Source organism: Nicotiana tomentosiformis, chromosome 8, assembly GCF_000390325.3.
Source record: "Nicotiana tomentosiformis chromosome 8, ASM39032v3, whole genome shotgun sequence".
Taxonomy (NCBI): domain Eukaryota; kingdom Viridiplantae; phylum Streptophyta; class Magnoliopsida; order Solanales; family Solanaceae; genus Nicotiana; species Nicotiana tomentosiformis.
Window position 1 is genome coordinate 45,805,571 of NC_090819.1, and position 15,513 is coordinate 45,821,083.

General features: G+C 37.6%; 1 protein-coding gene across 3 annotated transcripts; it reads right to left on the minus strand.

Annotated features, from left to right (window-relative positions):
* Nucleotides 1-450: 450 nt before the first annotated feature.
* On the minus strand, nt 451-8,890 carry LOC104105488 (protein MEI2-like 4). 3 transcript variants are annotated; one of them, XM_009613803.4, is made up of 15 exons: nt 8,304-8,890; nt 7,453-7,621; nt 7,216-7,261; nt 6,057-6,398; nt 5,372-5,796; nt 5,079-5,237; nt 4,726-4,842; nt 4,485-4,633; nt 4,131-4,228; nt 3,649-4,050; nt 2,685-3,339; nt 2,009-2,093; nt 1,856-1,924; nt 1,571-1,750; nt 451-1,124 (listed from the first exon to the last, which is right to left on the minus strand). In XM_009613803.4, the coding sequence occupies exons 2-15, from the start codon at nt 7,528-7,530 to the stop codon at nt 966-968; spliced, it is 2,964 nt and encodes a 987-aa protein (XP_009612098.1). In that variant the 5' UTR covers nt 7,531-7,621; nt 8,304-8,890; the 3' UTR covers nt 451-965. The 3 variants fall into 3 exon arrangements, with proteins under 3 accessions (XP_009612098.1, XP_009612097.1, XP_009612099.1); XM_009613802.4 differs by having other exon boundaries at nt 7,453-7,634; nt 8,304-8,889; XM_009613804.4 differs by having other exon boundaries at nt 4,131-4,225; nt 7,453-7,634; nt 8,304-8,888.
* Nucleotides 8,891-15,513: the final 6,623 nt, after the last annotated feature.

Here is a 15,513-nt window from a genome sequence, read left to right on the forward strand (position 1 = left end):
TGAGATGGTTTGATCATGTCCTGCGTCGACCTGCAGATGCACCGGTCCAAATGTGCGAAACTGTGGCGAGGGAGGTACTAAAAGGGGGACGGGTTAAGACCTAAAATTACATGAAAGAAATTTGTCTCAAAAAACTTACAAATCATTGGAATCAATAGACTTCACTGAAGATAGGGCACAATGGAAGAGAAAAATCCATATAGGTAATACCTACTGGTTGGGAATAGGTTTTAAACTTTGTGTACATACATACACATATATATTTCTTACTTGCACTTTTATTTAATTTTGGTAATTATGATAATAGAAGTTGAGTTAAATGAAAGGAATGAGGATTCATATCGCCGATCCCAACTTGATACTTGCACTTTTACTTGCATGGTTGTTATTGTAGGAGAAAACATCCAACAGCAGAATTAGCAGATCCAAACAAAAAGAAAGTAACCCACATCCACCAAGCAAATTATTTTAGAATAAAAGAAAACAAAAAGTTAAACTGCACGGCAACAATGGCACAACATATCAATTCTTTCTTCATAACGAAAAATTTCTTAATAATGCTGACTTCTTGGAATGCTTCCAAGAAACAGGGGAAACAATAGTGAAATGCCAAGAGAGAGACAATAGAACCCTCTGTTGTTGTGCCGCTAATGTTTTATCGTCCATTGAAACTCGTGTATTTAATCATAAATTAGTAGGCCTCCCAATCTTCCAAAATTTTGATGTTCCGCTGATTACTCCTTCCCGAATGCCTCAGTATTACAATAATCCCTTAGGCAAATGGGTAATGCACAATTTTCATGAGTATTTAGGAGTCTATCCAAAATTCAGAAAAATAGAAGTTTGCTCTTCTTTTTCTGCCTTTCCACTGACCACCCTAATGTACATTAATAAAAAAAATGGGTGGATCCGTTTCCAATCTCAAAATCCTATAGGTTAGTACCAACAAAATTGCAGCAGCTTGCTCAATTTGATTCCTTGACAGAACCTGAAGATGACTCTTCATTTACGAAATCCTTGCTGATTGACAAACTTGTCTGACTTTCTTGGTAACTTTCTTCACTGGTGCCAGCCCGATTTTTGCTGGTTCTTGGCCTGATGTTTACACCCATGGGAAAGGGCACCTGCAAAACAAGGAAAGTGAGACCTCAAGCACCTTTTAATTTCCCTCAGATACAGATCACATAATTTCAAAGTGAAACCAAGCACTAAGGCAATATCAAACTGATGCTCCAACCACAAATTGGCAAAAGCTTAGGGTGCGTTTGGTATGACGGAAAATGCTTTCCCAAAATGTATTCTGGAAAATGAGTTATTTTCTCACAGCCAAATACCAGAAATATTTTCTTAAGTAAATATTTTTTTTTTTCAGAAGAGATAACATGACTTCCCTCACTTATGTTTTTCCTTAATAGCACATTAAAATAGTTGCCAAAGTTAAAATGTGTTTGATAGTGACAGAAAATAACATTCCTATCATACCAAACACACCCTTAATCATTAGGCAAGTCACCAGAAACAAATGAAACTATAAAAGCAATGGCCGCTTTTGATAGAGTTGTGCTCATACCTGATCACCAGCATTAGGGCCATCAGTGTGGAAGAGGATTGGGCGGCACCGCTTATCTTCATTCATGAGGCTAGAATTCTGGAAGTGAGCAATGAGTGCAGCTTTTCCCTGGATACGAGCATATGCAAGTGATGCCACCTTCTCACTATTGAACTTTTCCCATTTCTTTCCATTGAATGCCTGCCAAATAAATACTCATGTTTTACCGTAAAAGAAGCAACAACAATTGGAAGTAACCCTTTAATTGAATTGAACTAATTTGCTCAGGGTACAAGAACCACATACATGATAAAATGGAACAATAAGGGAAGGATCAGTCATGTTGATAAAAGCGTAACCTACATTGCACTTGTTCTGCAACAAAACAAACCGAAGTTATACAGAATAGAAACAAGATACAGAACACAAGAAAGCTTTCAGCATGGGAAAAGCGCTTGCCTTGAAATCAATTGGTAGATAGATGAAATCATACATTCCTCTGTGACGTTCATCAATTGCAGCCAAAAGCATTTTTGAAGTGTACCTAAAAACCCACCAGGAGAAGTTAGAACATGGCTGATGGCACACCATCGCAAATTTTGAGAACACAAAAATACAAAAAATACTATCCAATAGCTGAAGAAGTTTCTTGCTATGAGAACAGATAGACAATCTTTATACTCAAAAGATGACACTGATCATAACTTGAAACCTTAATGTTCTTTTTATTCATCCCATGCAGGTATACAAGCAATGAAAATTTGCAACAAAAATATAATAATAAATATGGTATGGTGACCAGATGCATTGGTATTAATATCAATGGTCTACAAATTGCAACTAGAAAATCTTTTTGATAAGTTACAACTAGGAGATATTTGAGAAAATTTCAGAAATATTTCAAGGCATTAAGCAAGATAAGTAATCCCTCAACATCAAACAGCTTTTACTATCATGTATATATCCGGTCAAGTTAGTTTTTAAGAGTAAACTCAATAAACATCATCTCAAACTAGTGAAGAAACTAATGGATTAGTAATCCCTCAACATCTTAAGCAGCATGTTTCCATATTAGCGAATAGAAGGAATTCAGGTATAAACTTAAATATCAATTAATAATAAGACAGTGTCGTACTTGTTAGGAATGTTCTTTATCATTAGGGTCGTTCTTTTATCTTCCCCTCGTGCAATCCGATCAACGTCCAGTTCAAACTGCTTCTTGTTGTCAGTCTGATTCGAACTGCCTTCATTCCGACGACTCCTCATCCTTTCATTTGGAGAATCAAATGAATTGATCATAGGAATTATTTGACCTCTACCGGGAAACATCAAACTCCTCTGATGATGGGAATGCAATCCAACATTACTGGAAGACATTGACAAGTCTATACAGCTACCACCAGTGCGAGGGAAAACGTTATGAGGAATAAACTCCAAATGATGTGGTGAATTTCCAGAAATCCTCATACTGCCCAGAGAACCTGGGTGAAAACCAGATGCATCAGGAGATTCTCCTGCATAGGCATGCCTTCTATCCCAGAGAGAGAGGGAGGGATTAACAGAGGGTGCTGAACCCACATGATGGTTGTTTATTGGTACAAGTGCATTCAGCATATGGGCGGGAGCCCTTGGAACAGAATGCAGTTGTTGAGGGCGAGTAGCACAGACTCCACCTACAAATGTTGGTGAGTTTGGCCACATCATGCCTTGAGGCTGAGGTTGATGTGATTTACTCCAGATGTACTGGTGCCCAGGAGAAGGACAATTTACATTTCCATTTGGAGTAAAACCTGAAATGAACAGAAATAGCACACAGAATATCAGAAAATTTGGATGACAGTTGTTTCTATTTTATTGGCCCCTGTTCTATAAGGTTGGGGGAGGGGTAATGGGAGTTATACCCTTACAGGTACAGTTACACTCTCAGTTCCATTTAGATATTAGAGATTCACATAAAAATGAAAAAGGAACATATCAGAGAACTGGCTAAGATGGAAGCAAATCGCTTCCATCTTTTTCAGGATTACAACCTAACTATTGCGGTCAGTACAATATTCATCCTTGCAGAGAAAGAAGACCCGTGATACGGAACTTCTTACCTTCACTTAGTTCAACCGAATGCCCATTAGAGCCAACTCTGGAAAACTTTCGGTTTTCTGATTCTACTGGCCTGATATTCATAGTTGCAGAAATGCTGCCCGGAGAAATGGAGGAAGCTCCATGAGATAAACCATCATGATACTCTGGAAGTGAATGAGGATGGAGACCTGATGTGCTGCTAAACTCAAAATTGATTCGGCTCTGCAGGTGGCCAGTTTCACCAACATTGGCTTGGTTGCCCTTAGATTCCAACCTCAACAAGCTGTTAGGAACACTGAATGATAATCCACAGTCAAATGCATTATCCAGATAGGAATTAATGGCAGAACCACTGGCTGTTTGTCTTCCCAGAATTGATCCATTTTCCATACTCGACGAATGTCCTCCGTGTGGAAGTGCCCCTGAAAATTTTTAACCAAGTAAAGTGAACATATAATTTTTCTGCAAGAACAATAATGCAAAGAATGAAGAGTAATAATACCAGAAAATCCAGTTGCTAAGATGCTAGGACTATTCTGCTGCAAATACAGACCAGGTTCATCTTGCTCCAGCTCAGAAGGAAACTGTTGCAACAACCTGCTGTATTCAAACAAAGGCTCAGATAACAGTGTGAATCAGTTAAAAGAGAAATAACAGTCCAAACTTGGCAAAGAGTTCAAATTTGTGAAGCCTATAGAATATGGATAATTGGTCTACTTCAGCTATAAAATATAATTAGCAAACAGCGTTCTACAAGAACACTCCCCCCCCCCCCCCCCGCGGTTTTTGGAAGAAAGGGGAATGGAGGGGTGTTTCCAAGAAGAGCTAAGGAAAGCGAAATGTTAAAGATTCGCACCGTCTAGTACCACCAGGATGGCTTGCTTCAACTTTTATCCGCTTCCCTGCAATGTCACTCCTGTTTAATGCACGAAGAGCAGCTTCTGCAGCTCTAATATCATAAAACTCTATAAATTTGTGATGGCTTCTATGCGGAGTCTCACGGATCTTTTACAAGATAAGGGGCAAAAAAAAGAAGACAAAAATCAGCAATTCCCTGACAAAACAATTGAATGCAAAGAGCTAGTAGTCTAGCTTACCTCCTTAATCTCGCCATATACACCAAATATTTGACGGAGTTCATCATTTGAAACAGAGGAATCAAGGTCGAAAACCAGGAGAGTGCCTTGGTTGACATCTTTTTCTGATGGATTGTCCTATCAAAAATGATCAGAAAAGGAGGATTGATAATTGTTGCTTGTTGACTAAGAAACATGAGATGCAGAAAACAAATCTAGCTCAGGAAATACTGCCAATGGATGATCTTTTTGATATATTGCTCGCATACGGGAGATAAACAAATGTAAAACATTTGTAGGGCCAGTAATCTCTGAAACAGGCAAACAGTTAGATATACAAATGGGAAGGACCAAGAAAGATGAAGCATACATACCTTGGGAATAGAGAAATGTATGTCTAGCTTCCTGTGTCTCAGCGGTTTGTTCTGAAGAGCTTTCATGGCATGCTGTGATGCTCGAATATCATAATACGAGATCATAACAAAACCGCGATGCTTGCATGCTGTATATAGCATGTGAATATCTCCATATTGCTGTTCATAAGAATCAAACACAGCAATCATCACCAATCAAAACATACAACTTCTGTTCTGCTTTTAATTTTCTCTTTTAAGAGGATAGAGAAAAGTTTCTGGAAAATGTAGACCCAATGATAGACCACTCTCACCTCAAAAAGAGTTTGTAATTCAGAATCTTCAACACTGCTGTTTATATTTCTTACAAATAGTGTTCTAGATGGATTTTCCCCAGAAGGGTGCTTGCCACGAATTGCAGCACTAGAGCCACCCTGCAGAGTATAATTTCCAGCAAATTCAGAATTTCGTTGTCCTGGAGAGGAACTATCTTCTCCTAGATCCATCCCTCCAACACTACTGAAAAGATCAAGATCTTCAATGTCATCACCAGCATTGGGTTGGCCAACATAGTCAAGCCCATCAGTTACTCCAGCAAGCAAGTCATCATCATCAGGGAGAAGATTTCCAATAGCGTGGGCCTCAAGTTCTTTAAGGGACTCAAAAGGTTCTTCTTCATAGTGTGAGTCAGCTGCACCAACAGAATGACCATGTGGAGAATTATTGGTCGGCAATCGCACTGCATGACAAAATCCCAACATCAACTCCTCTACCTTTGACAGAAAAGCCGAAGAAAATAAAACTAAAAAAAATAGATAAGGACGGATTGGATAAATAAGTTATCCACCTACAACAGCATCACAGGAGAAGCAGTGAAGTACTGTTTTTGACAGCCACTTAAAGCATCAATGGGGCAAAAATTTGCCAAAATAGTGGCAACACTTGGAAACAATGTAATATGTCAAGGCAGTAATAGGACAGAAAAAAAGTAAGACATACATTTTCTACTGAATAATTCTGATAATGAGCTCGAGAAGAGACCATTCTCATATTGACCACCCATTACGCTAATTCTGTCACCTTCAGCTGGAAAAGATGTCAGGTCAGCGCTGAGAATAGATCTTACACCCAGGTTATGATCAAGAGCTCTAGGTAAAGAGTGAGATGCTCTTTCCACTCCAAAAGCATGTTTTTCTATGATGCTGTTAACCTTTTTGTCTTGTTTTAGATAAGAACCATGATGTTCAAAATTCTTTGCCATCGGAGAGCCCAATGAAATATGAGTCTCAAGGGGTGATGAACGGACAGCAGCTCTTTGTAAAGCATCATCACCTTTAATACCTGCATGAAAATGTGTAAGCATAATTGAAAAGAGAGGTTATCAAAACTCTCCATCTGGATCACAACCCTTTTCACTTGGAAATGAAAAGTGTATTACCCACCCTAGTTCTGGTATCTTGTATAAAGAACATACATGGATGGATCCATGCATAAATATGACAGAAATAATAGCATAAGCTTTGTCATTGCACGCATTGGTAACAGGAACTTCTTTCTTTTTTCTTTTTCTTTTTTTTCCACAGTAGGGAGGGGGGGACATGCATTTGTTTGTATTCTGAAAGGATACACATATTTTGGAGATCCGAAAGGCTAAAGCACGTTAATTTAGAGCTAGATTCAAAACAACAATTTGGTAAGATTTACACAGCCTGATTACCATTTCTGGCACCACCTTTCAACAGAATAAGTTTTCAAAAATCAATAGAGATACCAATCTTGAGACATTTGAAGATGATTTAAACATAACTTTTTTTCCTGATCTGTTTAAAAAGAAGAGATTTGCAGCAGCAAAAAATGAGACCAATTTACAGCAGCTGCACTGTAACCCTGAGAATCAGGAAAAGAGGAAAAGAAAGGAAAATGGAAATTCTTTAAACTAATTGACCCATGACAATCAGTTTGGAAACAGCCTCTCTACCTCACACAAGGTGAGGGTAAAGTCTGCGTACACCCCACCCTCACCAGACCCCACTTGTACTAGTCACATTGAACATAATGCAGGCAGACTCATCAATGCGTTTTTGATAAAACAACGCTAACACTAGCAAACTCCTGATATAAAAGGAACATACAAAGGGCTATTTGGATTACTACTGACCATGGTAATTCTGCAGGCTGTTTGTCTTCCAAAATCCGACTTGCCTCTGCAAGATTCAGAAGAGGAAGGTATCAGTTACGAGGAAAAGAACGAGCAAAATAGTATTCCTTCCCTCCTTTATCTATTTGATGCCTTATCCAAGAGAGGGGTAAGGTCGTCCTAAAGACTTTTGTAACATTCGAAGTAGATAAACAGATCATGAAAGAAATAAAAGTGTAATGTATGAACAATTTAAACCTCATCATGAAAACATAAGTCCTCGGAGAAGTATGATGATGGCGATAAACCCTGTCGCTCCCTCATTTGAGATGGCATCACGCAATTTGGACTCAGAAGGAACTATCTAATCAAAGAAAGTATCTCCGCCTTGTATAAAGCTTGAATAAGATCCTCTTTTAAAGTATTTCTGCAATGAGAAACTAAAGTATTTTTGCAATGAGAAATCACAAAGATTCAATCTTTACACTGAATTGAGCACAAAATGGCAACATCCAGGTACATTACGGGAAAGCCAAGTAAGCAACTTCTCACATCTTCAGATATGACATGTACACATACTTCAATTATGTTATTATCCAAGTTTCAGTTGAAGATTAAAAAACTGTAATTATGGAACAGTAAGTAGCTTCAGCTTAATTATTAGGTTGCCAAATTGAGGGGGTGGAACTGGATCATTCGTGGTTAAATGAATTTTCAGCGAGAAGCATTTAACAACTCAAGACGGAATTAGACTTTAAAAGAGAAAAAGACAAGGTTTTTAATCATTCGCGGAGAATAAGGCTTTTGTTTTGGAAGTTTAGAGCGGCGTAATTTGTATTTATTCCATACTAAGACATGAAATGCTGAGCATGACGAAAAAGGTAGTAAAAAAAACAAAGAAAAGAATAAATCAAGTTAAGCAGATCAAGAAGAAGGGTAGTTAATATTAAGCCCAAACTCAAAAGCAAACAGAAAAAATCAAGGCCGATCGAACAGTACAACAGGTGGAAGCACATTAAAAGAAGCCATATTTGAAGGTGAGGGAGTAGATCAAAGGATAAAAACAGAAATTGGAGCCATAATTGAGCAAAAAACGAAAAAGCACGCACCTGGGGACACAGAATCAGAGAGCAAAATCATGAGAGAGAGAAAGAAGAGGAAAGAGATATTTATAGGAAAGGGGAAGGTGAGGGAGGGCTATAAGGATTTTGAAGAAGAGAGAAGAGATGAAAATAGGAATAAATTACGGCACAAGGCAAGGGGAGGAAGGGGGAAATTGAAGAAGAGATCTAGGTATCCGTGCCGTGCAGAAACCTCCAAAGCTTCGATGCCTTTCTCTCTCTGTTTGTTTCTCTCTCCTGTTCTTTTTTCCTACATTGCACGTTAACCACCTGTAAATCCTCTCTCCTCTGCAAAATTATATTTAATACAGTTTTCTTCTCCCTTTTATCCACAGCTAAACATTCATTATTCCAACTGCTCCGATCGGAATTATGAAGTTTCCGGCGAGCTACAGGCGGAGATTCCGAGCCGTCGCTCCCCAGCTTCTGTTGGAGAAATGGAGAGAGAGAAAGAAAAAAAAAAAAGATCAGAGGAGAGAGAAAATTGTAGGAAAAGAAAAAAGAACTGGATTTATTGTCCGGACAGAGAAAAGAAATGAAATGAAATTGAAAAAGCGGAAACGGACTTTGAATTGAAAATAGACACGGACCAGAAGAATAAACCCACCCACCCCCTCACACCAAAAATTAAGATGGACCAGAAGAATAACCAACCCCAAGCAACTCCACACCCCACAAAATAAAATACTCTATTACTACTACTTAACAACAATGATAAAAGGAAGAGGGTATAAAACGAGGTCAAGAGCAGTCACCGCTCCTACAAACCCGAGAACATTTCCTGGCGATGAGTTCCTCATTCAATTTCACTATTATAAATACAACAAATTCAACTATTTAGCACAGATCAAAAACTCATTATTTATGATTTGAACTGTAATCCCTCAACGGTTAAACATCATTAGTTATGATTGACCTTTGAACACTGCAGTTGGAATTGTAATTCCGCAACCGTTAAACGGTTCCTGGAGTATGACTAGCTGAATTAGTTAAAAGATATAAATTTTATGAAACTAAAATTTTAAAAAAAGATACACAATACAGATTAACTTTTGGTTGATACACTTTTTAAAGATATATCAAGGAGCTCTATTCAAAGTCGGTTATGTCTTCTTTGTAACAAATTAAATGAGATTGCGGGCCTGACTGTAGGGCTGATTATCTAGCACATCAGTGGGTATTTACGTTTAATGGTTATCGATTTTTAAATATACTAATTCGCTAGCCAATCGATCGATTAATTTAGTATCGGATAGCGATTATTGGCCGGTTATCGGTCGGTTTATCGATTAAATCAAGTATACCAAACTAGAAATTATGTCTTGCCTAAAATGGAGAAAAAAATTATTACTGTATTTTTACCTTAAATAATGTTAGTCCACAAAATAAAATATCCAACATTTCAACTGTAATCTAAAATGTAAGATTATTGAATAATAATTGTTTAAGCATGTTAAAGTTCTTCATTTTGCTTGCAGTTCTTCCTGACTCAGCCTGATGACTCTAAAGCAGACAAATTTTCTTTTTAAGGGACTCAAATACGGTAGAGGTAGTAAAATTGCAATTGAGTAGTGTGGACACTGGTGATAGGAGTTAGCTCAATTGAGTTAAACATGAGGGTGATAATTTGGAGAAAAATTATCCATTACTTATTCGAACAAGGAGCAGAGAGTTGATGTGAAAGAATTGCTTATTTAAAGCGTACTTATACTCCCTCGATATCAGCAAGTGCCATAAGACCCCTATGCGAAAATTAGTGTCTAAAACATACTTTATATACGAAGGATAGAAATATAAATATAATAATTTTTAACGGGTTAATAATTTATCCGATAAAAAAATTGAGTAATTTACCCCCCCTCCCCGCACCAATAAACCATTAACTACGAAATTGTATTCTGTTCACCAACTGTTAATCCAGCAACTCAATACCAATAAGTCAATTTTGTGATTGGATTATCAATCACAGTTTGATTTTGAACATCCTTATGTGACCGGAGAAAGTAATGCCATGAGATTTTGCATTTCTATCTAAGTGTTTTTGAGAGATCATTTCCAAATATTGATTAGCTACAAATATTCTCACATATCAATATAACTAATAAGTTATAATTGTAAATCTAAATGGTTAAGATTACTTATTGATAACTCTATCTATATTTATACATTATTAAAATGATGGTAGTCAAGCTTGAGGATAGGACTAAGGCCTCATTTGTTTGCATTTAATGGAGGTCTGAATCTTAATCATTCAGATCTCACACATTAAGTGTGTTTGTTTTTAAAGTCTAAATCTTAATTATTCAGATCTAAAAACAACTACTTAGTGGGTCTGAATAGGCATGTATGATTAAGATCTATAACATAGACTTAATTTTATTAAGATGCTATCATCCATATTTATTATTAATTGTTGCCACCGCCTATCAACTATCACCATGTTGCCGCCACCACCACCGCCATCATCCTTAATCATAGTCGCTGCCATTATCGGCTACCACTACCCAACATCCCCACCACTCCCACCACCATCATTCTCAACCACAATCAACACTCATCCACCTCAACTACCACAACTAATAACCACCCCATCACCATCAACAACCATAGTCGGCACTGCCCATCATTATAAACTATCACCATCTACCACTACCTTCCCCAATCACAACTCTAACCACCACCCGCCATTATTAACTATCACCACCCACCACCACCATCCTCAATCATAATCGCCACCACTTCTAATCACTACTAGCTACTACGCTGAACCACCACCATCAACCAAAACTACCACCAACCATCACCTCTTGTTGGCATTCACAAGCACCACCGTTAGCCATAATCACCACCAGCAACTACCATAGTTTTAATATATATATATATATATATATATATATATTAGTGATAGAATATTAGATTAATTAGTATTTTATTTGAATTTTATGTTTATTAATTTTCAAATAAAGATTTTATACATTCTTAGTCCTTTAGTATTCAGATCTTAATACACATCTTAATATTGAGATGTGTATTTAGATTCAGATCTCTTAATCTTAATATACATCTTGATATTCAGATGTGTATTCAGATTTAAACGTGTTAATCTTAAAAAAAAATAAATGAGGCCTAAATGGCGTATGAGAAAAAGCTACTTAGCACTTTTAAGACAAAAATCAAAAAAGATTTTGGACAAACTTAATTTGGACAACAAATGTTATTTGAAGTAAACCTTAAGTCTACAGTACGCCGCTAGGACCAACTCCGGTATCTGCAGAAGAAGTGCAGAGTATAGTATGAGTACAACCGACCCCATGTACTATGTAAGTGCCGAGCCTAACCTCGACGAAGTAGTGACGAGGCTAAGGCATGTCGCTTACATTAACCTGTACACAATAATAATAATAATAATAATAATAATAATAATAATAATAATAATAATAATAATAATAATAATAATAATAATAATAATAATAATAATAATAATAATAATAATAATAATAATAATAATAATAACAGGAAAAGAAGTAAACCCGATAAATCATATCAATTATTGAAGTCAATGCAGCAGTCATAAACCTTCAATTAATTTTCTGTTGCGTCGTGCAACCCGCTACAATTATATAAACTTAGAATAAAATACGTTGCGGCGTGCAACCCGATCCAACAATATAATCTTTCAATTAAATTCTGTTGCGTCGTGCAATCCGCTCCAACAATATAAACTTTCAATAAATCTGTTGCGGCGTACAACCCGCTCCAACAATATAAACGTAAAATAAATCTGTTGCGGCGTGCAACTCGCTCCAATAATATAATTTAACAACTCTTAAACATAAAAATACCCCAATAAATATCACATTCAATAATAAATTATTAGGCAACAAGACATACAATGATTATAATTTATTTAGGAAACAAGTAATGACAAGTAGCAATTAATTATGGAAATCAGGGAGAAAATAGGTAATTTAATATGCTAAATGTCAAGTAGCAATTAAGACACATAAGTTAAATAAGCAGGTAGCAATTATAGCATGAATTCAAGATATAATATTGAACAAGGAATATGAGAGAAATAATTAATATACTAATTAATTCATGATTTAAAATAATTTATGATTTTCAGACAAATATGCAAACAATCAATTTGACGACGTATAGGCACTCGTCATCTCGCCTATACGTCGTTGCACATGAAATTCATGTAACAAATAATTCAAGGGTTCTATTCCCTCAAGTCAATGTTAACCACGACACTTACCTTGTTTCGCAATTCAAGTGATCACTCGACCGCGACTTTTCCTTTCAAATTATCCTCCAAACCAATTAAACCTAGCAATTTATTTACCAACAATTCAATTTAAGCTTTAGAAATTATTCACAATTCAAAAGAGACTTAATTTAAGTTATTTTCGAAAAAGTTAATGTGGGGCCCACTTTTCGGAACCCGGCAAAAAATTACAGAATCCGGACACCCGTTCCGACACGAGTTCAACCATACTAAAATTATCGAATTCTGACATCGGATTGTCTTTCAAATCCTAAATTTTTTTTTTTGGAAAGTTTTACAATAATTCCAATTTCTTCCATCTAAATCCGAAATAAATGATAAATATAGACATGAATTTATGAAATATCATCAATATATGATAAGGAACACTTACCCAGTCCGAAGTCGTAAAAAACTCTTTCAAATCGTCCAAAAACCGAGGTTATAAAACTCAAACAAAAATGGCGAAATGACTGATTTTCGATCCCTTATGTTTCTGCCAATTTTCGCTTCTGCGAAGAAATGGCCGCATCTGCGGCGTCGCTTTTGCGATGCCGAATGCACATCTGCGTTGCCTTCTGCTTCTGCGGCTTCTTGCCCAGCTCCTCTGCTTCCGCTTCTGCGATAGACTTCATGCTTCTGCGGAGCCGCTTCTGCAGCCAAGCAGAAGCGAACACACCAAAAGCAGCAAAATTCCAGAATTTGCTTAAGTCCAAAATTTGATCTAATTTTGATCCGAATCATACTCGGGGTACTCGGGACCCCGTCCGAATATACCAACAGGTCCCGTAACATAATACGGACTTACTCGAGGTCTCAAATCACGTCAAACAACGTCGAAATTACAATTCACACCTCGATTCGGACTTATGAGTTCATGAAATTTTCACTTTACAAAACCCGTGCCGAAACGTATTAAACTAATCCGGAATGACTTCAAATTTGGCGGATAAGTCATAAATCACATAACGGAACTATTCCAACTTTCAGAATCAAAATCTGAGCCCGATATCAATAAAAGTCAATTTGTGGTCAAACTTTGAAAGTCTTTAGCCTTTAGATTTCTAGTTTTCGTTAAATGGCGATAATTCGAGCTAGGGACCTCTGAATTCGATTCCGGGCATACGCCCAAGTCCCAAATCACGATACGGACCTACCGGAACTGTCAAAATACTGATCTGGGCCCGTTTGCCCAAAATATTGACCGTAGTCAATTTAAGTGAGTTTTAAAGTACTATTTCACATTTTAATCAATTTTTCACATAAAAACTTTCCGGAAAAATTTACAGACTGCACACGCAAACATAATGTGTATAAAATATCAATAACAACGAAATAAACAGGGAAAGTAACTCAACAATGAAAAACACCCCTTCATAAATCAAATCTTTGTCCAATTGGACTGAGCTGAAATCTAATACATGGGACGGATCACCATGGTATTTCCCGAGCATGGATACATGAAACACCGAATGAACTGCTGATAAACTAGGTGGTAGTGTAAGCTTGTAGGCTACTTCACCCACCCTTTCAAGAATTTCAAAGGGTCCGATATACCTAGGGCTCAACTTGCCCTTCTTTCCGAACCTCATTACACCTTTCATAGGTGAAACCCGGAGCAATACTCGTTCTCCTGCCATGAATGCAACATCACGAACCTTACGGTCGGCATAACTCTTTTTCCTAGACTGAGCTGTGCGAAGTCGATCCTGAATAACCTTGACCTTATCCAAGGCATCCTGTACCAAATCGATACCCAAAAACCGAGCCTCTCCCGGTTCAAACCAGTCAACAAGCGAGCGACATCGCCTCCCGTATAATGCTTCATACAGAGCCATCTGAATGCTCGACTGGTAGCTGTTATTAACTTATTATAGGCAAACTCTGCAAGTGGCAAGAACTGATCCCAAGAACCTCCAAAGTCTATAACACAAGCGCGAAGCATATCTTCTAATATCTGAATAGTGCGCTCTGACTGTCCATCTGTCTGTGGATGAAATGATGTACTCAACTCAACCCGCGTGCCTAATTTACGCTGTACAACCCTTTAGAAGTACGAGGTGAACTGCGTACCTCGATCTGAAATAATAAACACGGGCCCACCGTGAAGGCGGACAATCTCGCGGATGTAAATCTCCGCTAACCGCTCTGAAAAATTGGTAACTACTACTGGAATGAAATGTGTTGACTTGGTCAACCTGTCCATAATGACCCATACTGCGTCAAACTTTCTCTGAGTTCGTGGAAGTCCAACAACAAAATCTATAGTGATACGCTCCCACTTCCTCTCAGGAATTTCTAACTTCTGAAGCAGACCACTAGGTCTCTGATGCTCGTAATTGACTTGCTGATAATTTAAACACCGAGCTACATATGCAACTATAACCTTCTTCATTCTCCTCCACCAATAATATTGCCGCAAATCATGATACATTTTGGCGGTACCTAGATGAATAGAATAACAGGAACTGTGGGCCTCTTCAAGAATTAATTCACGAAGCCCATCTACATTAGGCATACAAATATGACCCTGCATCTGTAGAACTCCATCTTCCCCCACAGTAACTTGTTTGTCACCACTGTGCCATACCGTGTCCTTAAGGACAAGCAAATGAGGATCATCATACTATCGCTCTCTGATACGCTCGTACAAGGAAGACCGAGCGACTGTGCAAGCTAGAATCTGACTGGACTCTGAAACATCTAACCTCACAAACTGATTGGCCAACGTTTGAAGCTAACGGCCTCTCACCAACCAGAATATACGCAAGGCTGCCCATACTCACAACCTTTCTACTCAAAGCATCAGCCACCACATTGGCCTTTCCGGGGTGATACAAAATGGTGATATCATAGTCCTTCAAGAGCTCCAACCATCTTTTCTACCTCAAATTAAGGTCTTTTTGATTGAACAGATACTGTAGACTA